This window comes from Mustela erminea, chromosome 14, assembly GCF_009829155.1.
Source record: "Mustela erminea isolate mMusErm1 chromosome 14, mMusErm1.Pri, whole genome shotgun sequence".
In the NCBI taxonomy this organism is placed as follows: Eukaryota; Metazoa; Chordata; class Mammalia; order Carnivora; family Mustelidae; genus Mustela; species Mustela erminea.
The window spans coordinates 22012219-22039503 of NC_045627.1; the positions used below are offsets into that span (position 1 = coordinate 22012219).

The 27285-nt window shown below is 40.2% G+C and overlaps 1 protein-coding gene across 1 annotated transcript in view; it reads right to left on the reverse strand.

The window, feature by feature from the left end:
• The window catches only part of PCDH15 (protocadherin related 15), a 1723534-nt gene that overhangs the window by 286509 nt on the left and 1409740 nt on the right, over window positions 1–27285 (reverse strand). Inside the window, exon 19 of the mRNA XM_032313059.1 lies at window positions 3557–3636. Within this exon, the coding sequence (XP_032168950.1) occupies window positions 3557–3636 (80 nt within the window). The remainder of the gene's footprint in view (window positions 1–3556; window positions 3637–27285) is intronic.

Sequence of the window (27285 nt, forward strand, 5' to 3'; positions counted from 1 at the left end):
GTCAAATGCCACTGAGTTGTGAACTGAGTTGTTCACTTTGAAGTGGTTAATTGGATGCTATGTGAATTTCACTTCAGTTACATTAATTAGATTATACAGAATTCCCTCACTGATCTCAAAGGCTGTATTTCCGAAATGAATGGTGCTGGACAAAAATCAAGCTTTTTGAGACAATGAGTTGCTCTGACTAACCATGAAAGTGGTGTTCAAAGAGTTGTTCAAGCCATGTACATAAAACATAGAGGAGAGTATCTACTTCCACACAAACCAGTCTCCTCGCATGTAAAACCTGCTCCTCCCAGGAGCCGTCTTCCCAAATTGTACAGTGGATTAGGCAATACTGCAGCAGCCACGTCACGGGCTGATGGAAGTTCTCTCCCTGGTTTCATGCTTTGTATTCTAGGCTTCCTTAAAACATTGTCAATATATTCCACTGGCTGTGATTTAATATCATTTGCACTTACAAGTGTCTGAGTCTTTGAGAGATTTATCGTCCTGCCCATGGACTCCATGTTTCAAACCTCATAATGATATTGAGAGAAGCTAGAGTGCATTTGAAAATGTGTGATTGCTTCAAGTTAGATGCAATGTTTCGTGTTAAAGAGTGATTCGCAGTTAGCAAACGCAGACCAACAGAGGGAGGTGGGTATTGGCAAAGGTTCAGAAAAGCTGGTCTGTGGCAGGAGCTGAGGAGGGTCAAGGACAAGAGAAAGTAGATCCATTTGAATACAGATTTGGAAAGTAGGGGTGACACACAGAAAACGCAAATCACTGCCTTCCATGTTATGTAATCTTCAGTGACATCCTAAAGGGCACACTGATATGAAAAATATAATCAGCTTTAAAGTTAGTGTCAAAATGAATTTAGTCATGTAGAAAAAAAAAATGCCAGGGAAGATAAAAAGAAAAATTTTCAAATAAAATGCTAACAAGGGGCAGATCTAACTCTTTGAGATTCTTCTGTTCATCATCTGAGGCTTTCACTGTTCTATCACATCCCCTGTATACAATCCCATTCAGAGGAATTCCTCGTTCTCCTTCAAGAAATAACGTCAATATTTGGCCACCACCCTAGAAAGGAAGTGTTGCTTTTATCTTGTTTAAATGTTTACTGATCTGTGAGTATTTGATGAATAAATATTTGCTGTATCATATGCAATAATCAACAACGACATTACGAAAAGTTGTTAAAATAATGTAGTGTGTTACAGAATCACACAGATGTGTCATTTAACCGGTACCACGGAATGATTTTCATGGCAAACGTTTGTGATTTTTAGGAACACGGACCTTTTTTTAAAGAGTGGGTTTCTTTTGTGGCCACAGAACTAATCCAATACATTAATATGAGATAACAAGCCAACATTTTCTAAATCTATAGTAGCATTTGAAACCATTCTTTATTACTACTGATTTTTTTTAGGATTTATGAAAAGTTTTGGCCTAGTTTTATTTCAACAGAACAAGGTAAACTAATGTTTTTGTAATGATGATTATTGTTACAATTTGTATCATACTGTAAAATAACATAATATTTAAAGTAGGCAATGAATGTGTACTTTTTTTGTTGTTCTAAAAGGAAAATGTAACCAGAAACATTATTTGTATGCATTATAGCGTCTGATAAGGTCGACCATTCTTTCTTATCTGTTATTCTCTAAGAGTACCTGAAGTATTGAAATCCTTAAGATTCAAATAGAAGTGGGGGTGAAAATCTGCACAGGCAGCCCAGAAGTTTCAGTGAAGGAAGGGATTAAAATTGCAATGTTTCCCCATTTCAAATGTGTGGAAATAAATTGGTAGCAGTCTAGGATAGCCCGCAAGTCTAATGACAGCAACAGCAATGAGGTAGCTAGAAAGCAACGGCTCAAGAATGGCCATGGAAAGAGATCATGCAGGCCTCACAAGGACGTCCCCTCGTCTAGCTGTTCTAGAAGCATTTTGCACTTAAAGAGTTGATGCACGAGCTGTGGTGTTAGGAACAGTCAGTGTAGATAAGGAGGATGCTGTCTTGACATCTTTCCCACCTGCAAGAACCTCTGTGACCCAGGTAGGTGTCTCACTGGTTTCAAAGACAGAGATGAGAGAAACAGTAGAGACACATTTGCTAGGGCAGACAGCACGAGGGGAGAATTTCTTCAGTCAACTTGGCAGCTCATCAACTTTCCCCACCTGTGGTGGAAAACCTTTCAGCCTCAGGGGAAAAATAGATACACACAGGAGTGGAAATCCCTCAGAGAGAGTAAGGGCTGGGCTTCCTGCTGGCTTGGGCAGGAGAAAGGCTCACTACTGTCCTTTTCAAAAACAGCTTTATTAATTAACATATAACTCACATGTGATCAAATTCACCCAGTTAGACAGTACAGTTCAGAGAATGTTGGTACATAGTTGTCCAACCGTCACCACAATCAAATCTGGAACATGTTCTTCATACTACATCACACACTGGACGTCTCTCCCTGTTCTCTCCCAATCCTACCTCCCAGCCCCGGCAACCACTAATCTACTTTTTTTTTTTTTTTTTAATCTGTATGGATTTACCTATTCTGGACATTTTATTCAAATGGGACCATACCCTGTGCAGCCCTTTGTGAATGACTTTCTGCTCAGAATAATGTTTCTAAGGTTCATCCATGTTTTAGCAGGTGTCAACATTAAGTTCTCCTTTATTGACAAAATCATTGTATGGATACACAATGATTCTGTTTGCCCGTTCATCTGTAGATGGATATTCGAGTAGTTTCCACATTTTGTTATTGTAAATGATTTCACTGCATGCATTCTTATACAACTTTTTATGTCGATGTATGTTTTCATTTCTTGAGTATGTACAGGTAGAATTACAGGTTTGTTTGGTTTTTTTTTAAGATTTTGTTTATTTATTTGACAGAGATTACAAGTGGGTAGAGAGGCAGGCAGAGAGAGAGGAGGAAGCACACTCCCTGCTGAGCAGAGAGCCCAAGGCGGGGCTCGATCCCAGGACCCTGGGATCATGACCTGAGCTGAAGACAGAGGCTTTAACCTACTGAGCTGCTCTCCAAGGGAAGGAGAATGATACTGATAAAGACCTCAGAAGGCTTAGCAGGGACATGGTGATGCTTTTGTGCTAGATTTTCCAGAATATACCTACATTCCTCAAAAACTGAAGGGTAGACTTTGGTGGTCCTTTAAATGTGTCTGAATTATGCTTTGTCTTACAAAATTCTCTTTGAATGAATAATTTAGCGCCACATTACTCTTGGTAGAAATGCCCTTGTTATTATGAGTAACTGACAACTTTAAAGGGATCTAATTAATCCCAGCCTACAAATAAAATGTTTCCACCTCAGTGGATTTTTACCTAGTAAAAATGTTTAAAATAAATAGTCTCCTGGGTAAGATTTCTGAATTCAGAATTATCCCCTGCCCCCAGATCTCATTAGCATTCATAGGGAAAAAAAAATTAAAATAAAGCTACAAACAGCTGAAAACCTCTGATTAGAAGTCTGTTCCCCTGCCACCAGTATACTATTTAATGTCTTCTAAAAAATAAATTTTGAAATAATTTTTAACTTACGTTTCTGAAAGATTAAAAACTCGTTGAGGATCTCCATTCTCAATGGCGTATGTTATTGGGTCTCCCTCTCGATCAGTTGCCTTCAGAGAGAAAACATGATTGAATTATCGAGTAATCAATACAGCTCCTGGTCTGTACGGCAGAATATGGGAGCTGAAAAGTAACAGCACAAAATATTCACGAGATGCTTAAGGGATAAAAAGTGAGCTAATGGCAAGAGGTAAAATTCAGAATTCCACATCAGACTCCAGCATTTCTGTCATTTCCTCTCATCTGAAAGTAGCAAAAATGAATAAGAATAGCATCTTCCTAATTTATACAGAATCTTACCTGGTGCAGAAATAGATTAACACTCTCTTATGGTTTACGTATTTAATTTTAAATGAGTATATCTCCCGAGTTTAAACAAATGTGTTACACTTTGTGTAAATGCTTGCAGTATAGAGAAACTCTGTAGCCCATTGGTTTCTTTTTATGCTGAGTATATATCAAGTCGGGAATATTTATGGTTAAGAATCCTGAATCTGGGGGCACCTGCGTGGCACTGTCGGTTAAGCAGCTGCCTTCAGCTCTGGTCATGATCCCAGGATCCTGGGATTGAGTCCTATATCAGGCTCCCTGCTCAGTGAGGAGCTCTGCTGCTTCCTCTCCCTCTGCCTGTTGCTCTGCCTACTTGTGCTCTCTCTCTGTCAAGTAAATAAATAAAATCTTAAAAAATGAAAAAATCCTGAATCTGAAGCCAGAAACCAGAATTCAAAACTGGCTCCACTTATGAAATGTGTGATTATTTTTCAACTTCTTCATTTGTAAATGAGAACTATAAGAGTACAAAAGTCCATCAATATCGGGGGTTGGACGGACATGATTTCTGTCCAGGCACATAGAGTGACATCAGGTGCACTGAAAATCTCCAATAAATATTACCCTTTTACTTCTTTTCCCTCCTTCACCAAAGTCAGAGAAGACAAAAGCTAGAGTTTCTGACTTTGAGTATATATCCCTCCACCTGCCCTTTCCTCTGAATTTCAGCCATATCCTGTGTCCTCCCTGACCACCCACTTGGATGAGGGATAAGCATCACCAATTTAAAATATCCAACCCCCTAAATCCTGCTCTCGGTCCCTCCCCCACCCTCAAGAACACCACAGCCGGCTGCTTTCCCTCTTGATGACCTCAGTCAAGAGGGAAAGCAGCTGGTTGTGGTGTTCTTGAGAGTGGGGGAGGGACGGAGAGTAGGAGTCAGATTTAATTAAGCAAGTGACCACCTTTTCAGGCCTGCATTGTATTTCCTTGGAGAAATGCTTTTGTATTATGACGGATATACACTCCCTAAAATATGATGGAATAAAATAAAGCAGTAAAATACAATGAAATAATCAACTACCTAGAGTAATACCTTGAAACATTCCATTTATAGCTAAATCTCAAATTTTAAATTGCCTGGAATTAATTATAATAGAGACCTAAGATTAGAGAATAAGAAACAAAATATTTTTTTAAACAGACTCAATGGAATTGATAATAGATGCTTGATATTTACCTCTCATTTTTTTGTTCTTTGCCAGGCAAGCATTAGCCAGAAAGATAAAACAGAACTACAAATAATGAGAGTTAATTTTTTCAAGAAACACAGAATTAGGCTGTATTTAGTGAGACAGGGAGACTGAAGAACTCTATAAAAACTTGCTTTTTGCTCCTTTCCCTTCTTCTGTTCTTCCTGGACCTGGGACCTGCAGCCCCACCTTATACAGGCCTGGTAGTGTGTCCTCCTTGTAAGGGACAGGGAGCTCATGATTTCTTTGGACTCCACTAGCACAAAATGTAACATCTAAGGAGTGGCCAGGCAAGAATGCCCCAATATGGTCAGCCCATGTGTATTCCAGATTGATGAGGGAGCAGAAGGCTAGTTGAGGACAAAACACACACAGACACCCTGCAAACCTTCCTACCCACCCCACCCCCCACTCCTGGGAGGGACAAGTGTGACATTCTTCCAGGAAACTTTAAACTATCTTTATGTTACTGCTTTGCTAGATGGAAAAACCTTAACGTGAACAATGGCAAAGCCTCTGGTATCTTGTAGGTCCTCTTTAGCATATGAAAGTTCTTTGGAAAACTTCCTTTTTTCTTAACTCCCCAGGCTTCCAAGTCTATAACTAGCCACCCCTCACAATCCTGGAGCTGCCCACTGGTCCCGTTCCAGGGCCTTAATAAAACCACAATTTTGCACCAAAGACGTCTCAAGAAATCTTTTCTGGTCATGGGCTCTGGACCCTCACTTATATTCCAAAACCATATCAAAACCACCCATACTGGACATCTCAACCCCAAGACCCCTGGCTCTAGGGAACGTGACTTACAGAGGACACTTGGACACCTGTCCTTGTTCTGACCCATTCCTGAACACCTGAAGGACATGCACACTATACAACAATCTTTAATAAAAACCCCAAACTCTGAATAAAGATGAGACTCCCTCTCCTTTCCTTTCTGTATCTCCCAGACACTGTTTGTACCTGCACTCTCTTTGTATCTTCAGTAAACTCTGTTCTCACCTGCTGCTGGCTCACATTTGATTTCCATCCTATGTGTAGCCAGGGACCCTCTTGGCCGGTCCCCGGGACCCTCTCTGGGTCCTCAGACCCAGCCTGCTTATGTCATTAAGAAACTGCTTTTTATCACTGAAAAGCTCCCACTAAACTTTTTCTGTTGTTTTTCTCTTTCAACCAGTCATTTTTACCTATCGTATTATTATAGATATTATCAATTTTGTTTGTTTGTTCATTGATACACAGTTGCTGTTACTCTCTGAAAGACAATTTATTGTCTTGCATTTTCATAAAAGCCAAAAGAAATGGAGTCTGAAGCAAGATGGCTGTGTGTAGATAATGTTAAGCCCAGATTAATGTTCACCTTTCTTCTAATGGATCGAGTCTACTCTAATACTTAATATCGTTGCTGAGGGATGAGAGTGCTGTGAAGGCTGTATCATTTTATTTATTTAAGCCATTACATTGTTATGCTACTAAAATAATAAGGGGGAAAATTCCTAGAGTATTTTCAATTTTTTTCTTCCCCATTAATTACTTTCAGTCCCCGAGGTACCGTGAAACCGTGAAATACTTCTTCCAGGTTTTTTTTTTTTTTTTACCATTTAAATACCTCTGGCTTTTAAGAAATGTGAGAGTGAGTTATTTGCCCACTTTATTCTTATGTGAGGTTGTATCCATATTGGAAAGCCTGAAGACCCAGGATTTGGATGGAAATCCTTATTTGATTGTTTTGTTTCTTTCATTCTTTTAGCCAGTCTTCTTTGGTTGTGCCAGGATCTGTGGTCAATGGGGTAGAAACTAAAGAGGATTCATCATTTCTTGGTCAACGAAGCAAGGGGGTGATGGTGCTATCTGGAGCTCTGAAATCCATCCATTAGGTGTGTTAGCTCTTGTGTAAGTACTGTACATCTCTACTTGTCAACACTCATGGAGATAAATTATTTCAGGTTTGCTTATTTATTTTAGAGAGAGAGAGTGCTAGTGGGATAAGTGTGGAGGGAGATAGAGAGACTCAAGCCAACTTCCCACTGAGCACAGAGCCTGAACTGGGGCTCGATCCCACAATCCCAAGATCGTGACCTGAGCTGAAATCAAGAGTTGGATGCTCAACCGACGGAACCACCCAGGCCACCCAAGGAGAGAAATTATTTAAAGGAAGATATAACACATAAAAGGAATAACTGGAAAAATCAGAAAAGCAATGATTCTTGGAGTATTAAGATTTGATCATGTGCGTATTTCTGACCTAAAATACACTTCTAAAAACATTTTTAAGTAGGTTACCCCGCCCCCATGGGCACCTATATGGGTCAGTCGGTTAAGCCTCTGCCTTTGGCTCAAGTCTCGATCCTGGGATTCATCCCCATGTTGAGAAATCCCTGCTCAGCTGGGAGTAGGCTTTTCCTGCTCCTTCTGCCCCTCCCCCCTGCCTGTGCGCTCTCTCTTTCTCTCAAATGAATAAAATATTTAAAAAAATTAAACAAATTGTTTTTCTAAGATGAGTTTAGCCAGCCACCTCTAATTGATGGGTAGAAATTCAAGTATGATATTGAACAGTGAATCCTTAAGTCAGAATTTATTGATTACTTACTATGTGTCAGGAACTATACTTGTATGCCTTGTGTCATTTAAACCTTACAGACCATATAGTAAATAGGAAATGCAAAGGACTTCAATTTTAGGAGCTTTTTTTCCTTCCTTCCTTCCTTCTTTTCTTTTTTGAAAAAGTTTATTTATTCATCAGAGAGAGAGGGAGAGAGAGTGAGCGAGCACAGGCAGGGGGAGCAGCAAGAGAGGGAGAAACAGACTAACCACTGAGCAGGTAGCCCAATGTGGGACTTGATCCCAGAACTCTGGGATCATGACCTGAGCTGAAGGCAGCCGCTTAACTGACTGAGCCACCGAAGCATCCCTAATTCTAGGAGTCTTTCTGTCACCCCTCCAATTAAAGTCCCCTGTAACTTACTTAATTGGAAGATACATTTTTCTTTTTTCTAATGTGGAGATAATAGTAATGTCCATCTTAAAAAGGGAGGGGTAACATCAATGTTTTCCATAACAGAACAGAAAGGAATCTGTCATCTTTTGTGCAAATATATTTTCTTTTTTTAATATATTTATTATTTTATTTTATTTTTTCAGTGTTCCAAGATTCATTTTTTAGGCACCACACCCAGTGCTCCATGTAATACGTGCCTTCCATAATACCCACCACCAGGTTCACCTAACCCCCTATGCCCCCTCCCCTCCAAAACCCTCAGTTTGTTTCTCAGAGTCCATAGTCTCTCATGGTTTGTCTCCCCCTCCAATTTCTGATCAGTTGAGTCCCATCCGAGCCCTCTGTGCAAGGTGTGAGAAAGTGTGGGAGCTGTGGTCTTCGGGGTGGGGTGGGGGGGATGGCAGGGCTTACTGGGTGTGAACTCCAGAGTGACCCCTCACCTCTCAGGCCAAGATGCCTAACTCAAAAGGAAACTGACAGCAATAACACCTACAGTGTTCACTCATGAATTCAACAAATAGTCATGAATCACCTGCAGTGTGTTAATGAGCCCTGGGGATTCCACACAGACAAAACTCTGTGAGCAGCACAGACAAGAATTCTGCCTTTGTGCAACTTACACTGTGGTAGGGGGAGTCAGAGACAAAACAAAATAAACCATGAAAATATACAGCTTTCTGATATCTCTAAGTGCTGCAAAAATATAAGACACTTTAGGAAGGACAGGCAGGGAGGGGAGTGAGAGGGCTTGCAGTCATCAAGAAAGCTATCAGGAAAATGTGAGGGTCCAGAGAGCAGGTCCTGTGGGGAAGGGCATTCCACAAAGAGTACAGGGAAGGAAAAGGCCATGAGATGAAAACAGACCTCGTGAATTTGAGGACTAGTGAGCAAATGGAAACCAGCTATTTCGTTTGGCCCCCGGGACACAACCCGAGGTTAAATACCCCGGGTCAAATGATTGAGTGATGCTCACTTTGGAGAACTAGTAAGACATGGAATTACTCAGTTGCTGGTCTGCTGACAGATGTTTTAACAACACCGAGAGCTACAATCAAGCCAACTGTCCTGTGACGTTTGCTTTAAAGATCAAGGCTACTTCTGTTTCCAGCCTGCTCAACCAGGTAACTCACCGCATATTATAATTCAGGTCTCCCATTTGTCAGAAGCACCAAGAGGGACACAAAAGTATTTATCTCAATAAGCATGGTGCTTAGACACTGGAAAAAAGGAATTTTGAGAAAGAAAACAAATCTTCTCTAAACTAATAATCCGTTCATGTTAAAGACGAATACAGCCATCAAATACCATCTGGTAGACTGCACTATAGGCACACGGAATGATTCTGCACATTTCACAGGACATTAAGACAAAGCACCTGCCCTGAGGGATTCTAAAATAGATAAAAATCAACCGATTTAGATGATCTTTTCTTTTCTCACTTAGGCAAACGAGTTCTGATTTATGTTATTAAACCGCTCGAGAGCAAAAATGGAGGTTTTCAATTCAGGACAGAAGCATTTCCAAAAATGTGTACATGTGTGCTCCTGATGTCTAACTACCAGTCCACTAACAAAATGTTAATGTTTGTAAATCTATTTCGATGAATTATGCAGACTCTTTTAGGTCAAGAAGTGCTGTTTTGCCATGTATGATCTTGATATAAAATTTCCTTCTGGAAATAAGTTCTTTAATGTAAAAGGAAATAAATTTATTCAATTTTCTAAAAATAAAAACAATTTAAGTAGTTTGAGAAGTAAGACAGCATAACATATCTGAAACTGAGAAAGACAGCTCACATAGAACATCCCTGTGATACATGAGCGTACCTGAAGACCTTCAATCTTGTCCCGCTATTAATGATATTTCTCATTGTTCTCATTATCTCTTGGAACCATTTTGATAACATTTCCTACCCTCCCAAGACTTCTCTGCTGCAACTGATCTTTTCAATGTCCCCAGGAAATTCCCGCATTAGTAAAATCACTGATCTGTCCACAGTATGTGCTTCTGTATGTTTCTTCGTTCTGTCTGTTTTTAACATGGCCTCTCAGTAGCATTAGGCATAACAAACCTCTCCCTTCTCCTTGACACACTTTTTTCCCCTCAGTTGACTTCAGGACATTTCTTTTTCTGGTTCCCCATTCCTGGTCCTCCTCCTCTCCTCGGCACCTTAAAATCAGCCTTTGGACATCTTCTACTTTTATTCCCTTAAGAACCTCATCCAACCTCAAAGTTCTAAGTAGTGTTTAAATGCTCAAGATCCCAAATGTATATTTGTAGTCCAAACTTCTTCCCCAAACACATACCAAACTGGCTACTGACTAGCTTTAATTAGATGTCAAAAGACGTTTCAAATTTAACATGTCCAAAATTGAATTATTCCTCCTCTGACATTATTTTCATTCTGGCTTTTAGAAATTCAACCCTGCCAGTTGCTTGGGCTGTAACTTAGTAGCCATTCTTTACTTGTCTTCTCTTCCAAATCCAATCACCAACAAATCCTTTAGTGTCTACCCACCAAACAGAGCAAGGTGGAAACTACCTCTTGTCATTTCCAGAAATACCACTCCAGGCTAGTCTGGACTACTGAAATAACACCTGAACTAATTTGCACAATTTCTCACATTGCCACCAAAGACCATTCTAAGTAGGGAATCCATATGATCCTTTAAAATTTTAAGTTTATTCGTGTCACTGCTCTATTCAAATTCTTCCATTAGTACCTGTTTCCACTGAGAGTAGTTATCTCCACACATCACCAGTTCCTGGGTGACTTCATTTCTATATGCTTCCTCCTCTCTTACTCTACTCCTGTAGCACTAGTAGCTTTACTGTTCCTTAAACACACCAGGCAGGCCTGAACTTTAGGGCCTTTCCATGGGCACCTGAAGCACTCCGCCCCAGATGCCCACATGGCTCATCTTCTCACCTTCTTCAATTCTTTGCTAATGTCTCCTTAGTAAAATCATCACTGATCAAATTGGTATCCCCCATATACTCCTCTCCACTCTCCCTCATGCACATTTTCTTCTTTTTTAATAATTAAAAAAATTATAAACATATAATGTATTATTAGCCCCAGGGGTAAAGGTCTATGGATCGCCAGGTTTACACACTTCACAACACTCACCATAGCACATAACCTCCCCAATATCCATAACCCAACCACATTCTCCCCCACCCCCAGCAACCCTCAGTTTGCTTTGTGAGATTAAGGGTCACTAATGGTTTGTCTCCCTCCCAATCCCATCTTGTTTCATTTATTCTTTTCCTACACCCAAAATCCCCCACATTGCATCTCCACTTCCTCATATCAGGGAGATCATAGATAGCTGTCTTTCTCTGATTGACTTACTTCACTAAGCATAATAATCTCTAGTTCCATCCACATTGTCATAAATGGCAAGATTCCATTTCTTTTGATGACTGCATAGTATTCCATCGTGTATATACACTACATCTTCTTTATCCATTCATCTCTTGATGGACATCTAGGTTCTTTCCATAGTTTGGCTATTGTGGACATTCGGGTGCACATGCCCCTTCCGATCACTGTTTGTATCTTTAGGGTAAATACCTAGTAGTGCAATTGCTGGGTCATAGGTTAGCTCTATTTTCAACTTTTTGAGGAACCTCCATGCTGTTTTCCAGAGTGGCTGCACCAGCTTGCATTCCCACCAACAGTGTAGGAGGGTTCCCCTTTCTCCGCATCCTCGCCAGCATCTGTCATTTCCTGACTTGTTGATTTTAGCCATTCTGACTGGTGTGAGGTGATATCTCATTGTGGTTTTGATTTGTATTTCCCTGATGCCGAGTGATATGGAGCACTTTTTCATGTGTCTGTTGGCCATATGGATGTCTTCTTTGCAGAAATGTCTGTTCATGTTCTCTGACCATTTCTTGATTGGATTATTTGTTCTTTGGGTATTGAGTTGCTAAGATCTTTACAGATTTTGGATACTAGCCCTTTATCTGATATGTTGTTTGCAAATATCTTCTCCCATTCTGTCAATTGTCTTTTGGTTTTGTTAACTGTTTCCTTTGCTGTGCAAAAGCTTTTGATCTTGATGAAATCCCAATAGTTCATTGTTGCCCTTGCTTCCCTTGCCTTTGGTGATGTTCCTAGGAAGATGTTGCTGCGGCTGAATTCCAAGAGGTTGCTGCCTGTGTTCTCCTCAAGGATCTTGATGGATGCCTTTCTCACATTGAGGTCCTTCATCCATTTCCTCATGTACATTTTCACATAGCATTTATTACCTCCAAAATTCTATATGACTCATATGTATTTTATTAATTTTCCCTTTTTTTACTAGAATGCAAGTTCCATGAAGGCAGATCACATGTCTGCTTTGTTACTACTGTGTTTTAGTATTTAAAGTTTGGGCTTGCCTTTGCATTTCCTGTGGCCAAGAGGTTAAGTTTACGGTCATGAAGAAAGAACAGTGATCCAGTTGTTTCTGTAGTTCAATCAACTATATTTACAGTAAAAAAAAAAAAATGTACTTTGATCTTCATCTTCCATACGTCAATTTTGTCTGTCTCAGTTTCTTCTAGACTTGAGTCAGAAAAAGAGATTGTGACAGAGAATACTAGCCCTTCTTACTACTGCTTATTGGTGGCTGCTAATAATTTCCAAAGGTAGTCTAATTATTGTGGAGAGGTATTTGGCTCTGGTCAGTTCTCAGCACTCAACATTTGGTAATAAACGAAATAGATACAATTCAGAAACAACATTTTAATGCTAAAATATCTAAACAAGATGACTCACTCAGTTTTAAATAAACTAAAGAGTGTGTGTGTGTGTGTGTGTGTGTGTGTGTGTGTGTGTATGTGGAGTGGGGAAAGTTGTTTCCAGTCCTATGGAGAATGAAGGCCTACAAAGCCCCTACTGAAACTCTTACACATTAGTACAAGGGTTTCTCAAGCTGTCCCTCACAGTCTACATACTAGTTCTCAGACTTCAACACATTAAAACCAGATTTTCAAAATAGTGGAGTTAATAGAGCCAGGCCAAATGAATGGAGTTAAGCATACAGCTAGCTAATGGTCTGACAGTACTGAGGGAAAAAGAAAAATCTACTTTAAATAAGAGCATGGGGATCAATAAGCATAGAGCTCTCTTAAGCCTCACATACCATAATACCATTTTTTAAAATTATTTTTTTTTTATTTATTTGACAGAGACAGATCACAAGCAGGCAGAGAGACAGACAGAGAGAGAGCAGGAAGCAGGCTCCCTTCTGAGCAGAGAACCCGATGCAGGGCTCGATCCCAGGACCCTGAGATCATGACCTGAGCCGAAGGTAGTGGCTTAACCCACTAAGTCACCAAGGTGCCCCACCACGATACCATTTGTTGATATAAATGTAGACTCTAATTTAGAAACTAAGAGTCACATTATCCTGTGTTCAATAAGTCAAAAAAATGTACTGGGCAACAATTAAAAAAACATATATTTAATGTTAGGAATCAGGAATGGTTTAAATTATGTATAACAGTCCCTACCTTTGAGAAAATTCCAATCATTTGTGATATTAATACCAGGAAAGAGTTAAATAATGTTCAGTATACTTTGGTTAAGCCTATGCTTATAAAAAAATAGCCCAAAGCTTATAACCATAAGGTTGAGGACCTAGTCCCAAATATCTCATTTTTAACTACCTGAAATGGGGTCTATCTCTGAACCTACATTCTCAATCATTAAATGGGTAAATAACACTTGAAATGTGTAGTATATATAGTTGATGTAGAATGAGATGAGGCAACAGATGTTTAGAAAACTCTAGAATTCTATTCAAATTAAAAGTATCATCTAAGGAACTAATTTCTTTTGGTATCTAAAAATCTTGAGCTTTAAAGCAAAAGGAAAAGGGAGGGGATGAAAGCTGTCACTTATTAGCTATGCAAATCACTAAACCTATTTATGTCTCACTGACTCCATGTATGATACTGAAATAGAATGGCATCTAATTCAGGGTTGTCATGACGCTTAAGCAGTGGCAAAATAGTTCATATTTCAGACGCAGCTTAGTGCATATCATACACTTAACAAATACTGTTGATGTTAATATCAAGAAATAAATTGTATCCAACAATTTTTTAAAAAATCTGTAAAGTGGGGGCACCTGGGTGGCTCAGGGGGTTAAAGCCTCTGCCTTCGGGTCAGGTCATGGTCCCAGAGTCCTGAGATCGAGCCCCACATCGGGCTCTCTGCTCAATGGGGAGCCTGCTTCCTCCTCTCTCTGTCTCTGCCTGCCTCTCTGCCTACTTGTCTGTCAAATAAGTAAATAAAATCTTAAAAAAAAATCTGTAAAGAGTTTTTTTTTTTAATTCTAATTTTTTATTTAAAGCTCTCTCTCTCTCTTTTTAGAGAGGGAAGTGAGTGCAGAGAGAGAGAATCTCAAGCAGACTGAGCACAGAGCCCAATGTGGGGCTCAATCTCACGACCCTAGATCATGACGTGAGCTGATACCAAGAGTCAGACACTCAACAGACTGTGCCACCCAGTTGCCCCTGTACAGTATTTTTAAGGTCAGTCATCAATGTCAGTAACAGAACTCATTGGATGGAAGACCTGACCAAGTAACATACATGATAGGTTACCAATATCAGCAAGACATAAAATTTAAAATTTAAACATAAAACATAACATTTCCCTCTAGTCACCTATGTATCAGAATGTTTAATCAGAATGCGTCAGAAGCACGATCTTGATTAATGAATTAATCCTGGAAGGGGAGGGATGGGCTGGTGAAGGTGGGATGGGCTGGTGGGGGTGGGGCATAAAGAAATGATGGGAAGAAAAAAAGTCTATCAACACCTGGAGCTAAAAAGGATGAACTCAGTGAGATCCACAATTCATAGCAAATAATACCCAATATAAATTATTCTATGTCAATAAACAGACCCAACATATCAAGAGTACTCTCTTGATACATTTTTTGCAGTACTTTTTGCATTTGAAAATGAGCAACAACACAGTACACAAGAAAAATACTTCAGGAATGGCTGAGTGAAGAGCCCTGTGGACCCTCTCCCATGAAAATAACCATGACTACTAAAAAATAGTTAAAAAAAAAGTCTCTGGAAGTTGTTCAAAGAAGGTACAGTAATGAGAGAAACATTTATTTTTAAAAATATACAAAATCTCAGTAAGAACAGCAGGACTGTGGCATTGGAACAATAAGGTGTTTCCCCTCTACCTCTCAACCAGCACAGAGTGGGAGAAAGGTCTACTTGTAGCAGGTGTAAGCAGAATCCCTGGACTCCTTCTCCCCAACAGAGCCAGTGTCGACTATGGCATCTGCCCTGCAGTGACAGGCCAACAACATTCCTTATCCTCTGCCTGTCAGTCCATGTTGCAAAAATGCACAATCTGCCATCTGCTAATCCTTCCCCTATCCATAATCGAATAAAATCAGAAACTAACAACATCAAGTCTCAAAATTCACATCTATATAGAATTGAAACATGGTATTTAGAAGCAAAGGAGACAACACAAAGGATATCAGAAAAAACTGCCAAATGAAAAAATTATTTTAAAAATCTGCACTAAAACTTAAGCAATACAAGGCAGCTCTTGGAGAGAAATGGATAGGTGTAACCATCTGTATCTACAAAGGGTAAGTTCTCAAGTCAATGACTTTTCATCTAAGACAATGGAAAAGATGAGTACAATAAACCTAAAGCAAGGAGAAGGAAAAAAAATAAAAGTTAAAGTGAGAATTAATGAAATAAAAATAGAAAAACAGTAGATAAAAATCAATGAAACCAAAAGTTGAGTTTTGAAAAGATCAACAAGATTGACAAACTTCTAGTCGGATTGTTAAAGAAAAAAAAAAGAAAAAGAGAGAGAGAGAGAGAAGGTTCAAATTACTAAAATCAAGAACAAAAGTGGAGTTATCACTACTGGCCTTATAGCAAGAAAGCAGATCTTAGGGAAATATGAGCAAAACTGTATCCCACCATATTAAATAATCCAGATGAAATGAACAGATCCCTAGCAGTACACAAATTACCAAAACTGATTCAAGATGATAAATACAATATGGATAGATGCATAATGAATAAAAAAGATTAAATTAGTAATCTCAAAAACAAAACTATTAAAAAATGCATTAAATAAACAAACAAACAAAAACAGGCCCAAATGGCTTTACTAGTGAATTCTGCCAAACATTGAAGAATTGACAGCATTTTCACAATCTCTTCCAAAATATTAAAGAAGAGGAAATACTTCCTTATTATAGGAGGATTGTATTACCCTCACACCAAAACCAGATGAGGTACCCCAAGAAAAGAATGCTACAGATCAATTTATCTTATGAACATAGAGGTAGAAATCCTTAACAAAATACCAGCAATTCAAATTCAGCAATATATAGGAATGATCATACATAATGATCTAATGTGATTTGTCACAGCTATGCAAAGTTGTTTCAACATAAGAAAATCAATTAATGTAATAAACAGATTTTTTTAAGAAGGATCATCTAGAAAAATCAAGAAAAGCATTTGACAAAATCCAGTACCTTTTGTGATAAAAATGCTTAACGAACAAGGAACTTAAGGGAACTTCCTCAACCTGACAAAGGACAGCTACACAAAACTCCCAGCTAGCATCATAGTGATGCTTTTACGCTTGGGTCAGGAAAAAGACAAGGTTTATGCTAAAAACTATTACAACATTCTACTGAAAGGTCTAGGTGGAGTAATTAGGCAAGAAAAAAGATGTAAAAGTCATCTTATAAAGGAAGAAGTAAAATTAACTCCATTTACAGATGGCATTATCTTTTAAATAGAAAGTCCTAAAGAACCCACTCAAAAATGATTAAACTGATAAGTTAGTTCAGAAAGGATAGAAGATACAAGATCAATATGAAACTATCCATAGTAGTTCTATATCCTTGTGAGGAATGATGAAAAATGAAATTAAGGAAAAGATTCCAGTCGGTAAACTGAAAAAAACAAAATACTCAGGAATAAATTTAATGAGAGAAGTAGAAACATTCCAATTTGAAAATTGTAAAATGTTGTTAGAACTGCCTGACATGGGGAGTCAGAGGCTGGGTAGGGTGTTGGCAGCCTGTCATGGGGCATCATATTCATGTAGGACCAAGGGCACTCACGATGCCTGGAATGCGATGGTAACCTAGGAAAATAAACCAAGCTTCCATAAGAGAGAGAGTAGTGGCTTGGTCTGGTTGCAAAGCCCAAAGAGGCTTTGCATGGCGTGCTGTCCACTGTTGAGCTACGAGGTCGTGAAGCTGTCTGCATGGGAATGTCTCCATGTCCTACCATGGGGCTGGTAGGACATCAGTCTCCCGTGGACTATCACAGCACAAGTGGAATGAGGAAGGGAACTGCTTAGCATATGACGGTAGCACCTGGTAGTCAGATGCGCCTGGACTCGGTAAGGAAGGTATTGGCAGCACGCCAGAGTCCAAGTAGGGTGGGGAACGCATCGGTATTGGGAGAAAAGGAGGGATAGTCAGGTTTGTGGGATCAGAATGTGAGTGGGCTGGGCGCCTGGGTGGCTCAGTGGGTTAAGCCGCTGCCTTCGGCTCAGGTCATGATCTCAGGGTCCTGGGATCGAGTCCCGCATCGGGCTCTCTGCTCAGCAGGGAGCCTGCTTCCTCCTCTCTCTCTGCCTGCCTCTCTGCCTACTTGTGTTCTCTCTCTGTCAAATAAATAAATAAAATCTTTAAAAAAAAAAAAAAGAATGTGAGTGGGCTGAGGAGGACATCAGCATGGGGGTCAAGAAGAGACTGGTTATATTATACTAAGGATAAAAGGGTCAGTTCTCTCATTGTGACAGTTATTAGCTATATATATATTTATATATTCATAAGGTATAAAATGTATACATACAATATTACTTATAATGTGTATATTTGTTACACAGACATATATGTAGGCATAAACAAATACAGATGCAAATGAATGTGTGTGTCTATACCATACATTTATGTATGTGGTGTGTGTAGAGACATTTGTATGCATGTTTGAGCACACTCATGTGTGCACACAGAGATGGGTACATATATTATCAGTTTTGGTCACTGAGAAGGCCTGGAAACAGAGCTAGCCAAGAGCCACAAACATTCTGTGTCCTCATATCTGAGTTTCTAAATGCCACCCCCACTTAAAGACACTGGAACTTTTTAGAGAAATGATTAGACCCAGGATTGGGGTAAGAGAAGTCTAAAATGGGTACTCCAAACATGACAGGGCCATGCACAAAGGACACAAGAGCTTGCTCACATGGGCTCATCAAGGCTAATTCTGGGACAATTTGAGCATTGGAATAAATAATGTTTGTCATGGTGTATAACCGGCCAAAACAGATAAATTTTTTATTTCATATTAGTATCAATAAATACATGAATAAATACACAGGGGAGAAAAGACAGCTTTCCTCTCAGTAGAATGCCAACCCATCACTGTCAAAGAGATGATGCAATTGGAAGATCATCATTTGGCAATAGTTGTAATAATACTTCAGCCGAAGGACATCAATTGATGTTAAAAAAAAATGAGGAAAGATAAATAAGGGAAGAACATTTGCATAATCTCAAGGTGAATCATCCACACACCTGAAGACTGGTATAACTCAGATCAGGTTATCCAGAGCAGCATTCCCTGGAAGGGTCCCCTATAAGCCATCTGTCATCCTACAGGAGTCAATGAGATGCACACAGCATCACTTCACCTTTGCGGAAATACCCATGGCTAAACCAGTCACCAAGAAACATCCACCACCAGACTGAAGGAACATGTAGAAAATAAGCTACGTGCGATCTTCAAAAGCTTGGAGCCGATGGAGGAGACCAACAAGGCGTGACGTACCAAAGTCACACATGATCCTGACTGGGGCCGTTTTGCTGTAGAGGATGTTAGAGCGTAACCGCACAAGTTGACTGGCATCATAGGGCTACACTGTAGGACTGCATCAAAGTCACTCCCCGATTTCCACAGCAGTGTGGTGGTTATACAGCAGACCATACTCTTCCTGGGAACTGGAAAGCATACTTGGGGAATGGAGAGCCTGCTAGGCAGTTATTCTCAAACATTCTTGTAGGATTCTCACATTTTTTTCTGCCAAGTCTTATATCATTCCAAAAGAAAAATTAACATAAAATAAACGTATGCATATAATGACAATGGCAAAGTCACCTCTACACACACACTTAGATGCCTTACATAATCATATGTGACCGGGTTGGGAAAATACGGTCAGACGCACACCAGCGGGTTCACTTGAGCTCTCTCAAGAAGGAGGGCTGGGGAGTTATTCCAGGGGAAAGGAGGTAGGGAATCAGAGGTGAAGCAGAAATAGGAAATAAAAAAGAAAGCTACATAGAAAAGAAAAAGAGTATGCGATATGATTGCACTTATGAATATACACATACTAATTGTAAAGATAAAATTAAACAAGGAAAGAGGAAACGTAAACAGCTGGGTCTTCTCAGCTTGCTATTGTTGGCATTAATCTTTGAACTTTTCTTCTTGATGAAGAAAAATTCTTCTGGACTCACGAAGGCAACTGCTGATTCAAATCACCCCGCTCAAGCTGGTTAAATCAGGAAAAGTGTAGTTGCAATCAAGCCTTGCTGCTCCTTGTAATCATTTGTTTATCAAAATCAAAATTAGCTGCTTTTGTTTGGGGGTAGGGAGTAGGGAATAGCTCTGTTGCCAAGCCGAGTTAATTTTTATTGATAGATGATTCTGGTTTTGCCTATGAAATGCATGTTTTCTTAATCTGGAACTTCTTAAAAAAAAAATCTCTGGGGGTGTGTGTGTGTGTGTGTAGGTGTTTGTGTGTAGTGAGGCAAGTATGTGAATGAGGATCAGAGAAACAAAGACATTTTCCCTTAACTTTCTTTTTCAAACTGCTACAGGATTTTGTGAATCCATGTTATATAAAAAGTATTCAATACCAGAAGAAGAGACATGCAAACAAATTCTTCAGTTTCCTTAAGTAACTATTCCAAGTCCAATATTGTTTATCTCTTTACCTAAAAAAAAACAAAAAAGTTTTCTTAGCTCCAAATCAGCTAATTCCAGGCAGTTAAGTGGAGAATCACCATGGGCTCTTCTCAGCATCAATTTAGTTCCTGTTGTTTTTCTCTAGACAACTGACACCGATTAGCTGTTTATCGAGTATACCTCAGAAACAGTGTTTCTGTTCTTCTCTAATTTATCAAAATCTCAGGGAAATAACTGCATTTGCATACTGAAGCTTTAATCAACAGTAACTGGCAGTGTGTGAAGCAATAAACAGCTTCAAGGCATGCAATAAACTGAGGTTTATTTACAAAACTGTGCAGGGAATCTTTAGTGCCAAGTTACTAAAGGTAATACTGATTACTGCTTTTATAAGAAGAGTTGCTGTCAAAGAGTTGCTCAGCCAAATGTTATTTCACATTCAAACTCACATTTCAAATTAATCTTTTTTTTTAATCTAACTTTAAGGAAGAGCAGAATGGTTTAATTCTGGTCAACTTAAAAAAAAAAATGAAACCCCAAAACTCTTTTTATGAAGCAGTTTGAAATTATAAACTTTTCTTTGAATCATACACTAGTCTTCTAGTGTATAGTGAATGGAACTCATTACTTTCATACTCTAGTTATAAACCCTGGTTGAAAGATCTTTTATAAGAAAGGGTTGATGAAAGCAGGTCTCCAACATTCCCACAAAGTCCCGTGGACAAAGACTAAGGGGTGTCTTTTGGCTGCCATCTTGCAAGCTAGAGAGAGTCCTCCATGGCTTCAGGAGACATGATACGAATAAGAAGATGAAAGATTAGAAACATAGCAGTAGAGAGGAAATAAAGGTCAGTGTGAAAGGTCTCTTGCTTAGATCTCTAAAGTAGGGTTGCATTCCTGCATACACTCCCCCAGCAGTTGTCCATAAAACTCCCTTCAAGTTAGAGATCTCGCAGTTCACCTTTCTGTTCTGGTGACCACCACCTTCTGAGACTCCACTTCTCTGTTTTAGGATGACTATCACCTTGGGCTGAAATTCCACATTGCACTACCCCTCCCACATGCATGCATTACCATGGTTAGAAAAACATGGCAACAATTCATTGGTAAAGGCATGCAAGTAGTGGAGCAAGGGGAACAAAATCTCTGGAAAAATGCTAGATGAATCTTCTTAAAAATGTGTCCTTCCGGGGCGCCTGGGTGGCTCAGTGGGTTAAACCTCTGCCTTAGGCTCAGGTCACAATCTCAGGGTCCTGGGATCGAGCCCCACATCGGGCTTTCTGCCAGCAGGGAGCCTGCTTCCCCCCCCCCCTCTCTCTCTGCCTAGCTCTCTGCCTACTTGTGATCTCTCTCTCTCTCTCTCTCTCTCTGTCAAATAAATAAATAAAATCTTAAAAAAAAAAAAAAGTGTCCTTCCCCTTCTGAATATATTCAATTAGTTATAAAAATCATGTTTTTAATTTTTTTGGCATTTCTAGAGGGCATTGTGTAACAGTTCATTGCTTTACTACACTTAGCACATTTTCTTTAAGAAAATGCTCAACTCGCTCATTCCCCTTTATCTCGTCTTGAGGCTGCATGCCCCCAGAGCCTCATTTCAGATTTTATCAGGAATACGATAGTTTTTATCATCTCTGTGTGAGAACACTATGCTATGCCTCCCACACCCTCTTTAAGGAAGTAATTATTCCCTATGTGTTGGAATGTCACCAATGGAGAACCTTCAGCTGCTGGTCCTATTTGAGATACTTAAGGGGTTGGTCCATCTGAAGAGAGTCACCATGTCAAGGCCAAACTGGTTTCTAAAGCAACCTGCATCCAACATTTGCATGCATGTGTGTGAATGGCCTACCTCATTGTGCAGACTTTCCAACTCTAAAGGGCTCTCTCAGCTCCAGAGCTTTCCATGGGATCTGGGGAAGCTCATCTTCTCTCTAAATTTAATTCAGCTTGTTTCTCTCTTTTTTCCACAGGAGTTGATTCCAAAAACACTCTTTTTTTTTTTTTTTTTTAAGATTTTACTCATTTATTTGACACAGAGAGAGATCCCAAGTAGGCAGAGAGGCAGGCAGAGAGAGAGAGGAGGAAGCAGGCTCCTTGCTCAGCAGAGAGCCCGATGTGGGGCTCGATCCCAGGACCCTGAGATCATGACCTGAGCTGAAGGCAGAGGCTTAACCCACTGAGCCACCCAGGCGCCCCCCCAAAACACTCTTTAATAAACACCTGCAACTGAATCTTCTCTGGAAATTTGACCTAAGACAGACACCTATTTAACATCCAAAAATATTATTGACTGCATAGTTGGGCATGGGTGTAGAGTTTTAGGGCAGAGAGCTAAGGTGGAGATATGAATTAGAGGTATGAGCAAATAACAACTTAGATCCATGAGACCAGATTAACTAATTCCAGGAGTGAATGAAGAAGAGGTTAGTAGCTTGAGATTCAGGGCATTCCAAATTTTAAGAGTAAGGGCAGTGTGGAGGAACAATCAAAGCAGACAGATGGGATCAGCCAGGGAGCATGGGGAAAAGTCTAGGACACTGTGGTGTTCTGGAAATCAAACACATAAGTTTCTAAGTAAGGAAGGGATTATCCACTCCATCACAGCTTACCCATCGATGGGCAGGAAGATGGGGAATTCACCTGGCCATGGAGTAAGCCCTGGGACCAAAAGAGTCACATCAAAGGTTGGGTGTGATTGAAATCCTGACTGCTGTGGTCGAGAGAGAACAGCAGGGAATCTGACCAAGACATTCTTCAAGCCAGTCTGGGTACCAGTGTTGAGTAGCTTCCATAATGAAGGGAGACACAGAAATGAGTAAGCCGCTCAAGTAGGTTATGGGACCAAGGGCATTTTGTGTTGTTTGCTTGTCTTTAACTGGGAGATGCCACTGCAGATTTTGATGGTGATGGAAAGGATGAGACAGAGCCAAAGCTGTTCATGCCTCAGGAAGGTAAAAGGGTGACTGTGAAGCAATGTCCTTGAGCAGCCCAGAGTGGGCGGAATCCAGGAGAATGGTTCCAGGTCAGTGCAAAGCATCCACGCTTAGAAGTGCTGTGGTTTCATTTTGCACTGGGTCTTGCAACCCACACAGCCAGTCCTGAGTGCTGTTCCAAGTGGGGTCCAAGGTCACGGTGTCATTCTGCAAAGTGATTATTACGGATCATGATGATATGAGGAATTTAGAATAAATTCCTCTAGAGTTGGATTTATAGTTGTTTTTAGAAAAAAAAAATAAGTGATTTGACAGGTGATTTATATCTGTCAAATCTAATAGTAAAAAATGGATTTGTATTTTTTTGTTTCCTGTTTCCTTTTTCTCGTAATTCACTTAGATGCAGCCTTCATTTCCAAGGCTCTGAGAAGCCAGTGACCCTTTCAACAGACACAAGGAGGGCTCATTTTTAATCACAGGAGAAAAGCAAAATATACAAATGCAGGTGTAGAGAGAGTGGTAGGTGTGGTGACAAGATGCTGTAAACGTCTTCATCTGAGGGTTTGATGAAGATACGGGGCGGGCAAGATGCCACAGTAGAGCCTGTCTTCGTGCCAGTGACTCTCTGCCCCCGGCACCACACAAACCACAGATCTTCCCGGGCAGCCATCTGCGCAATCAGCCATGGCGGTTCTGCTTTTCGCTCCCTGGTATCAGGAAAGACCATTTTGTTCTTGTTCGCTTACTTTTAGGCCCTTCGTTATTTTTAACAGAATTGGAGAATGTGGCTTTATTTCTTTTTGTTTGTTTGTTTAAAGATTTTATTTATTCACTTGACACAGAGAGAGAGAGAGAGGGAACAGAAGCAGAGGGAGAGGGAGAAGCAGATTCCCGCTGAGTGGGAAGCCCTGTGGGGGACTTGATCCCAGGACACTGGGATCATGACCTGAGCAGAAGGCAGACGCTCAACCGATTGAGCCACCCAGGTGCCCCTGTGGCTTTATTTCCTGCAACATATCAAGATTCTTTTCACCCATTTTTTAATATGTTCTACTTCCTATTGAGGCAGAAGTCAAGTCTAACTCCACTCACATATGTAGTTAAGGCACACATCTCATACATATGTCTATCAGAGTTAAGATATGAGATAAAACATATAGCCCACAACACTTCTGGGGCATGAGCTCATATTTTTTTAAATCATTTTTATTTCCTTCTTGAGGACAGAAAGCTCAAGAAAAACAAACAAACAAAACAGAACAAGCAAACAAACAAAAAACCCTAGGAGCCAGCTCTTTTAAATGAAAGTATCAGAGTTAGGTTTCTCTTCTCCCTATACCCTGCCTCTCTGGCTTTCTGCCAGTGAGCATATTGTGGACTATGGAGGAATTACAGGGGCCAAATTAGTGTTTGGGAAGAGGAAGACATGGCTATGAATAGAGAATACATTTAAAAATATGTTTTTTCACTTTCAACAGTTTTATATGCTAGTAGATGAAAATCCTTTCAGATAATATGTATCCCATAGTGCCAAGGGGATCAAACTTTTTTGGGAGAACTTAGACCTATCAGAACATCTGCTTTAAAGGAAAAAAAAAAATTAGCACAACAAACCAGATTTAATGTTTGTAAGAAGGAATTGCTTAGCATTGGAAGACATCTCTCTTTCAAATTTATCTGTCTGTCTATATATCCAGCTATTTATTCTTCATTCAAAATATATATTATACCTTCGGGCCAGATGACCAGCATCTGTGGCATGTTTCCACCTCCGTATGTGCGCCCACATGGATATTATACATTTGAGATAATGTTAATGAGGACAGAGCCATCTGAAGTCCAGCGTAAGGAAAGAAGAGAAAACATATTCTCCCCGCTTGAAACGAAAATAAATAGGAAAATAAATGAGGCTTTCATTTCTCACACCTAGTAAACAGAACAGGTTATATATTACTAAACTGAAGGGAAAATAGGCATCTTTTCAGTGTGCTCCACGACGTTAATCTATGCAGTAACACATTAAAGCGTCAGAATGCATCAAGAAGATCTCCTTTGAGGACAGCGAAGCAAATCTGCAAGTGACGGTTCTGAAGGGATCCCCCTAACAGAAACGACAGATCTGCAGATCCTACGGCTCGGGGTTTACAGTTCATGCACACTGTGCCTGCACCAGCCGCAGGACATCCATGAATCATAAACCCTATCATCTTTGGCGGCGGGGGGGGGCATCCTATTTTACAAGAAATATTCATCAAAAAAGAAAGAGAAGGGGCGCCTGGGTGGCTCAGTGGGTTAAGCCGCTGCCTTCGGCTCAGGTCATGATCCCAGGGTCCTGGGATCGAGTCCCGCATCGGGCTCTCTGCTCAGCAGGGAGCCTGCTTCCTCCTCTCTCTCTCTCTCTGCCTGCCTCTCTGCCTGCTTGTGATGTCTCTCTGTCAAATAAATAAATAAATAATCTTTAAAAAAAAAAAAATCTTTAAAAAAAAAAAAAAAGAAAGAGAAGAAAGAACCCCCAAACCTTCTAGAACATTTGATAGATGTCAGAAAAACGAATTAGCACCTGGAACAAGACCTGCAAACGCAGTAGGACAGGCTCTATGATGGCCCGCATTTCTCTCAAACTGTCTTGGAAATGGATCAATTCCACATCACATCAGGGCAGCAGGCATTTTTCTTCAGGACTAAAATTAATAATTCCTTGAGGCATATAGGTGAAATGCTGACACTTTTTGAAACAATTAAAAAGGAGAAGAATGGATAAAGATGAAAGGGAGCAGCAGGTGGCAAGTTGACCCAGTACAGCCTTACACGCATCTCCTGGGAATTTCATCAGAAAAATGCACGCCTTTTCCCTCAGGGAGCCAGATGTGCAACATCCAACTTCCTGCACTACTCCTCAGGGCTTTCTGTTTTTGTTTGTTTGTTTGTTTTTAAGATTTTTGTTTATCTGGGGGGGGGCGGCCAACAAGCAGGGGGAGCAGCAGCCAGAGGGAAAAGGAGAAGCAGGCTCCCTACTGAGCAGGGAACACCACAAGGGACTTGATCTTAGGAGCCTGGGATCATGACCTGAGCAAAAGGCAGACGCTTCACCTTTGGAGCGCCCAGGGCGCCCAGGCCTTGCTGTTCTCTCCCGCTGCCCATGTCCCAGCTGTTTCATGTGCCACTGCAACTTTGACCAGGAGAAGCCAGGAAAAGCAAAGTCACTCAGACCACAGGAGGCAGCTCAGGAAGCCAGTTTAAAACAGGGGCTGAATTAAGTTTTCCCAGCATCTGTGGTCATTATCTGTATAATATTAACCTTCACTTTTGTAAAGAAGCAAGAAGCAACCACAAGAAAATAAAATCAATGCTGATCAAGGAGGTCCTAAAAAGAAAAGCAGCATCAGCTTCGTGGGTGGGTCTCCGCTGCTGTAGAAGTGGTTACAAGTTGGAGCACAGCTGGGGGCACTGAGCGGACCTCACTCTCTGGGAAAGGTGACTCTCCCATCCTGCAGCTTGATTTGGGATCTCCACTCTACAGCCGTGTTCTCTTGGACTTTGCAAAAGCTATTGCTCTGCTCTATTAAATGTATAAAAGATAAGGAAGCTTTCAAATGCTTGAAGTCCCTGGCTAACAACAGCAATTAAAATTAGAAGTTGGTATTATTATTAATATTGATCTCTTGACCACCTACCTCTTGTTTTGCCAAAGTGTCACTCTGTATTTTAAATTGCAAGTGATCATTTCTTCTCAATGGAAGAACTAGTAAAAGCATAATGCAGGTGAATACATTCTTTGCAATGCTTCCATTCACCCGTATTCTTCAACAGTCCATTCATTCTTCCAAATGCCTGGTAACTTGTTGCTCACATTTTTTTTCTTTTCTTTTAAGATTTTATTTATTTATTTGACAAAGAGAGAGATCACAAGTGGGCAGTGAGGCAGGCAGGGAAGGGAGGGCAAACAGGCTCCCTGCTGAGCAGAGTTAGCTCTGATGCGGGGCTCCATCCTAGGACCCTGAGATCATGACCTGAGCTACACAGGTGCCCTTCTTGCACACTTTTAAAATCCCAACTTAGTATGAGTTAGCAGAAAAACAAAAATGGCAATGAACTAAAATAAAAATAATTATCATTAGTTAAGTACTTTCTTTTCTCTATTGTTGGCCCTGAGCCATGCAATTTACATGCTATCCATTTCATCTGGGCTTGCCTAACCCAAAGACAATAATCTCAACCTCTTCAAACTGCTTTCTGTCCTTCACCAAAGGGTGC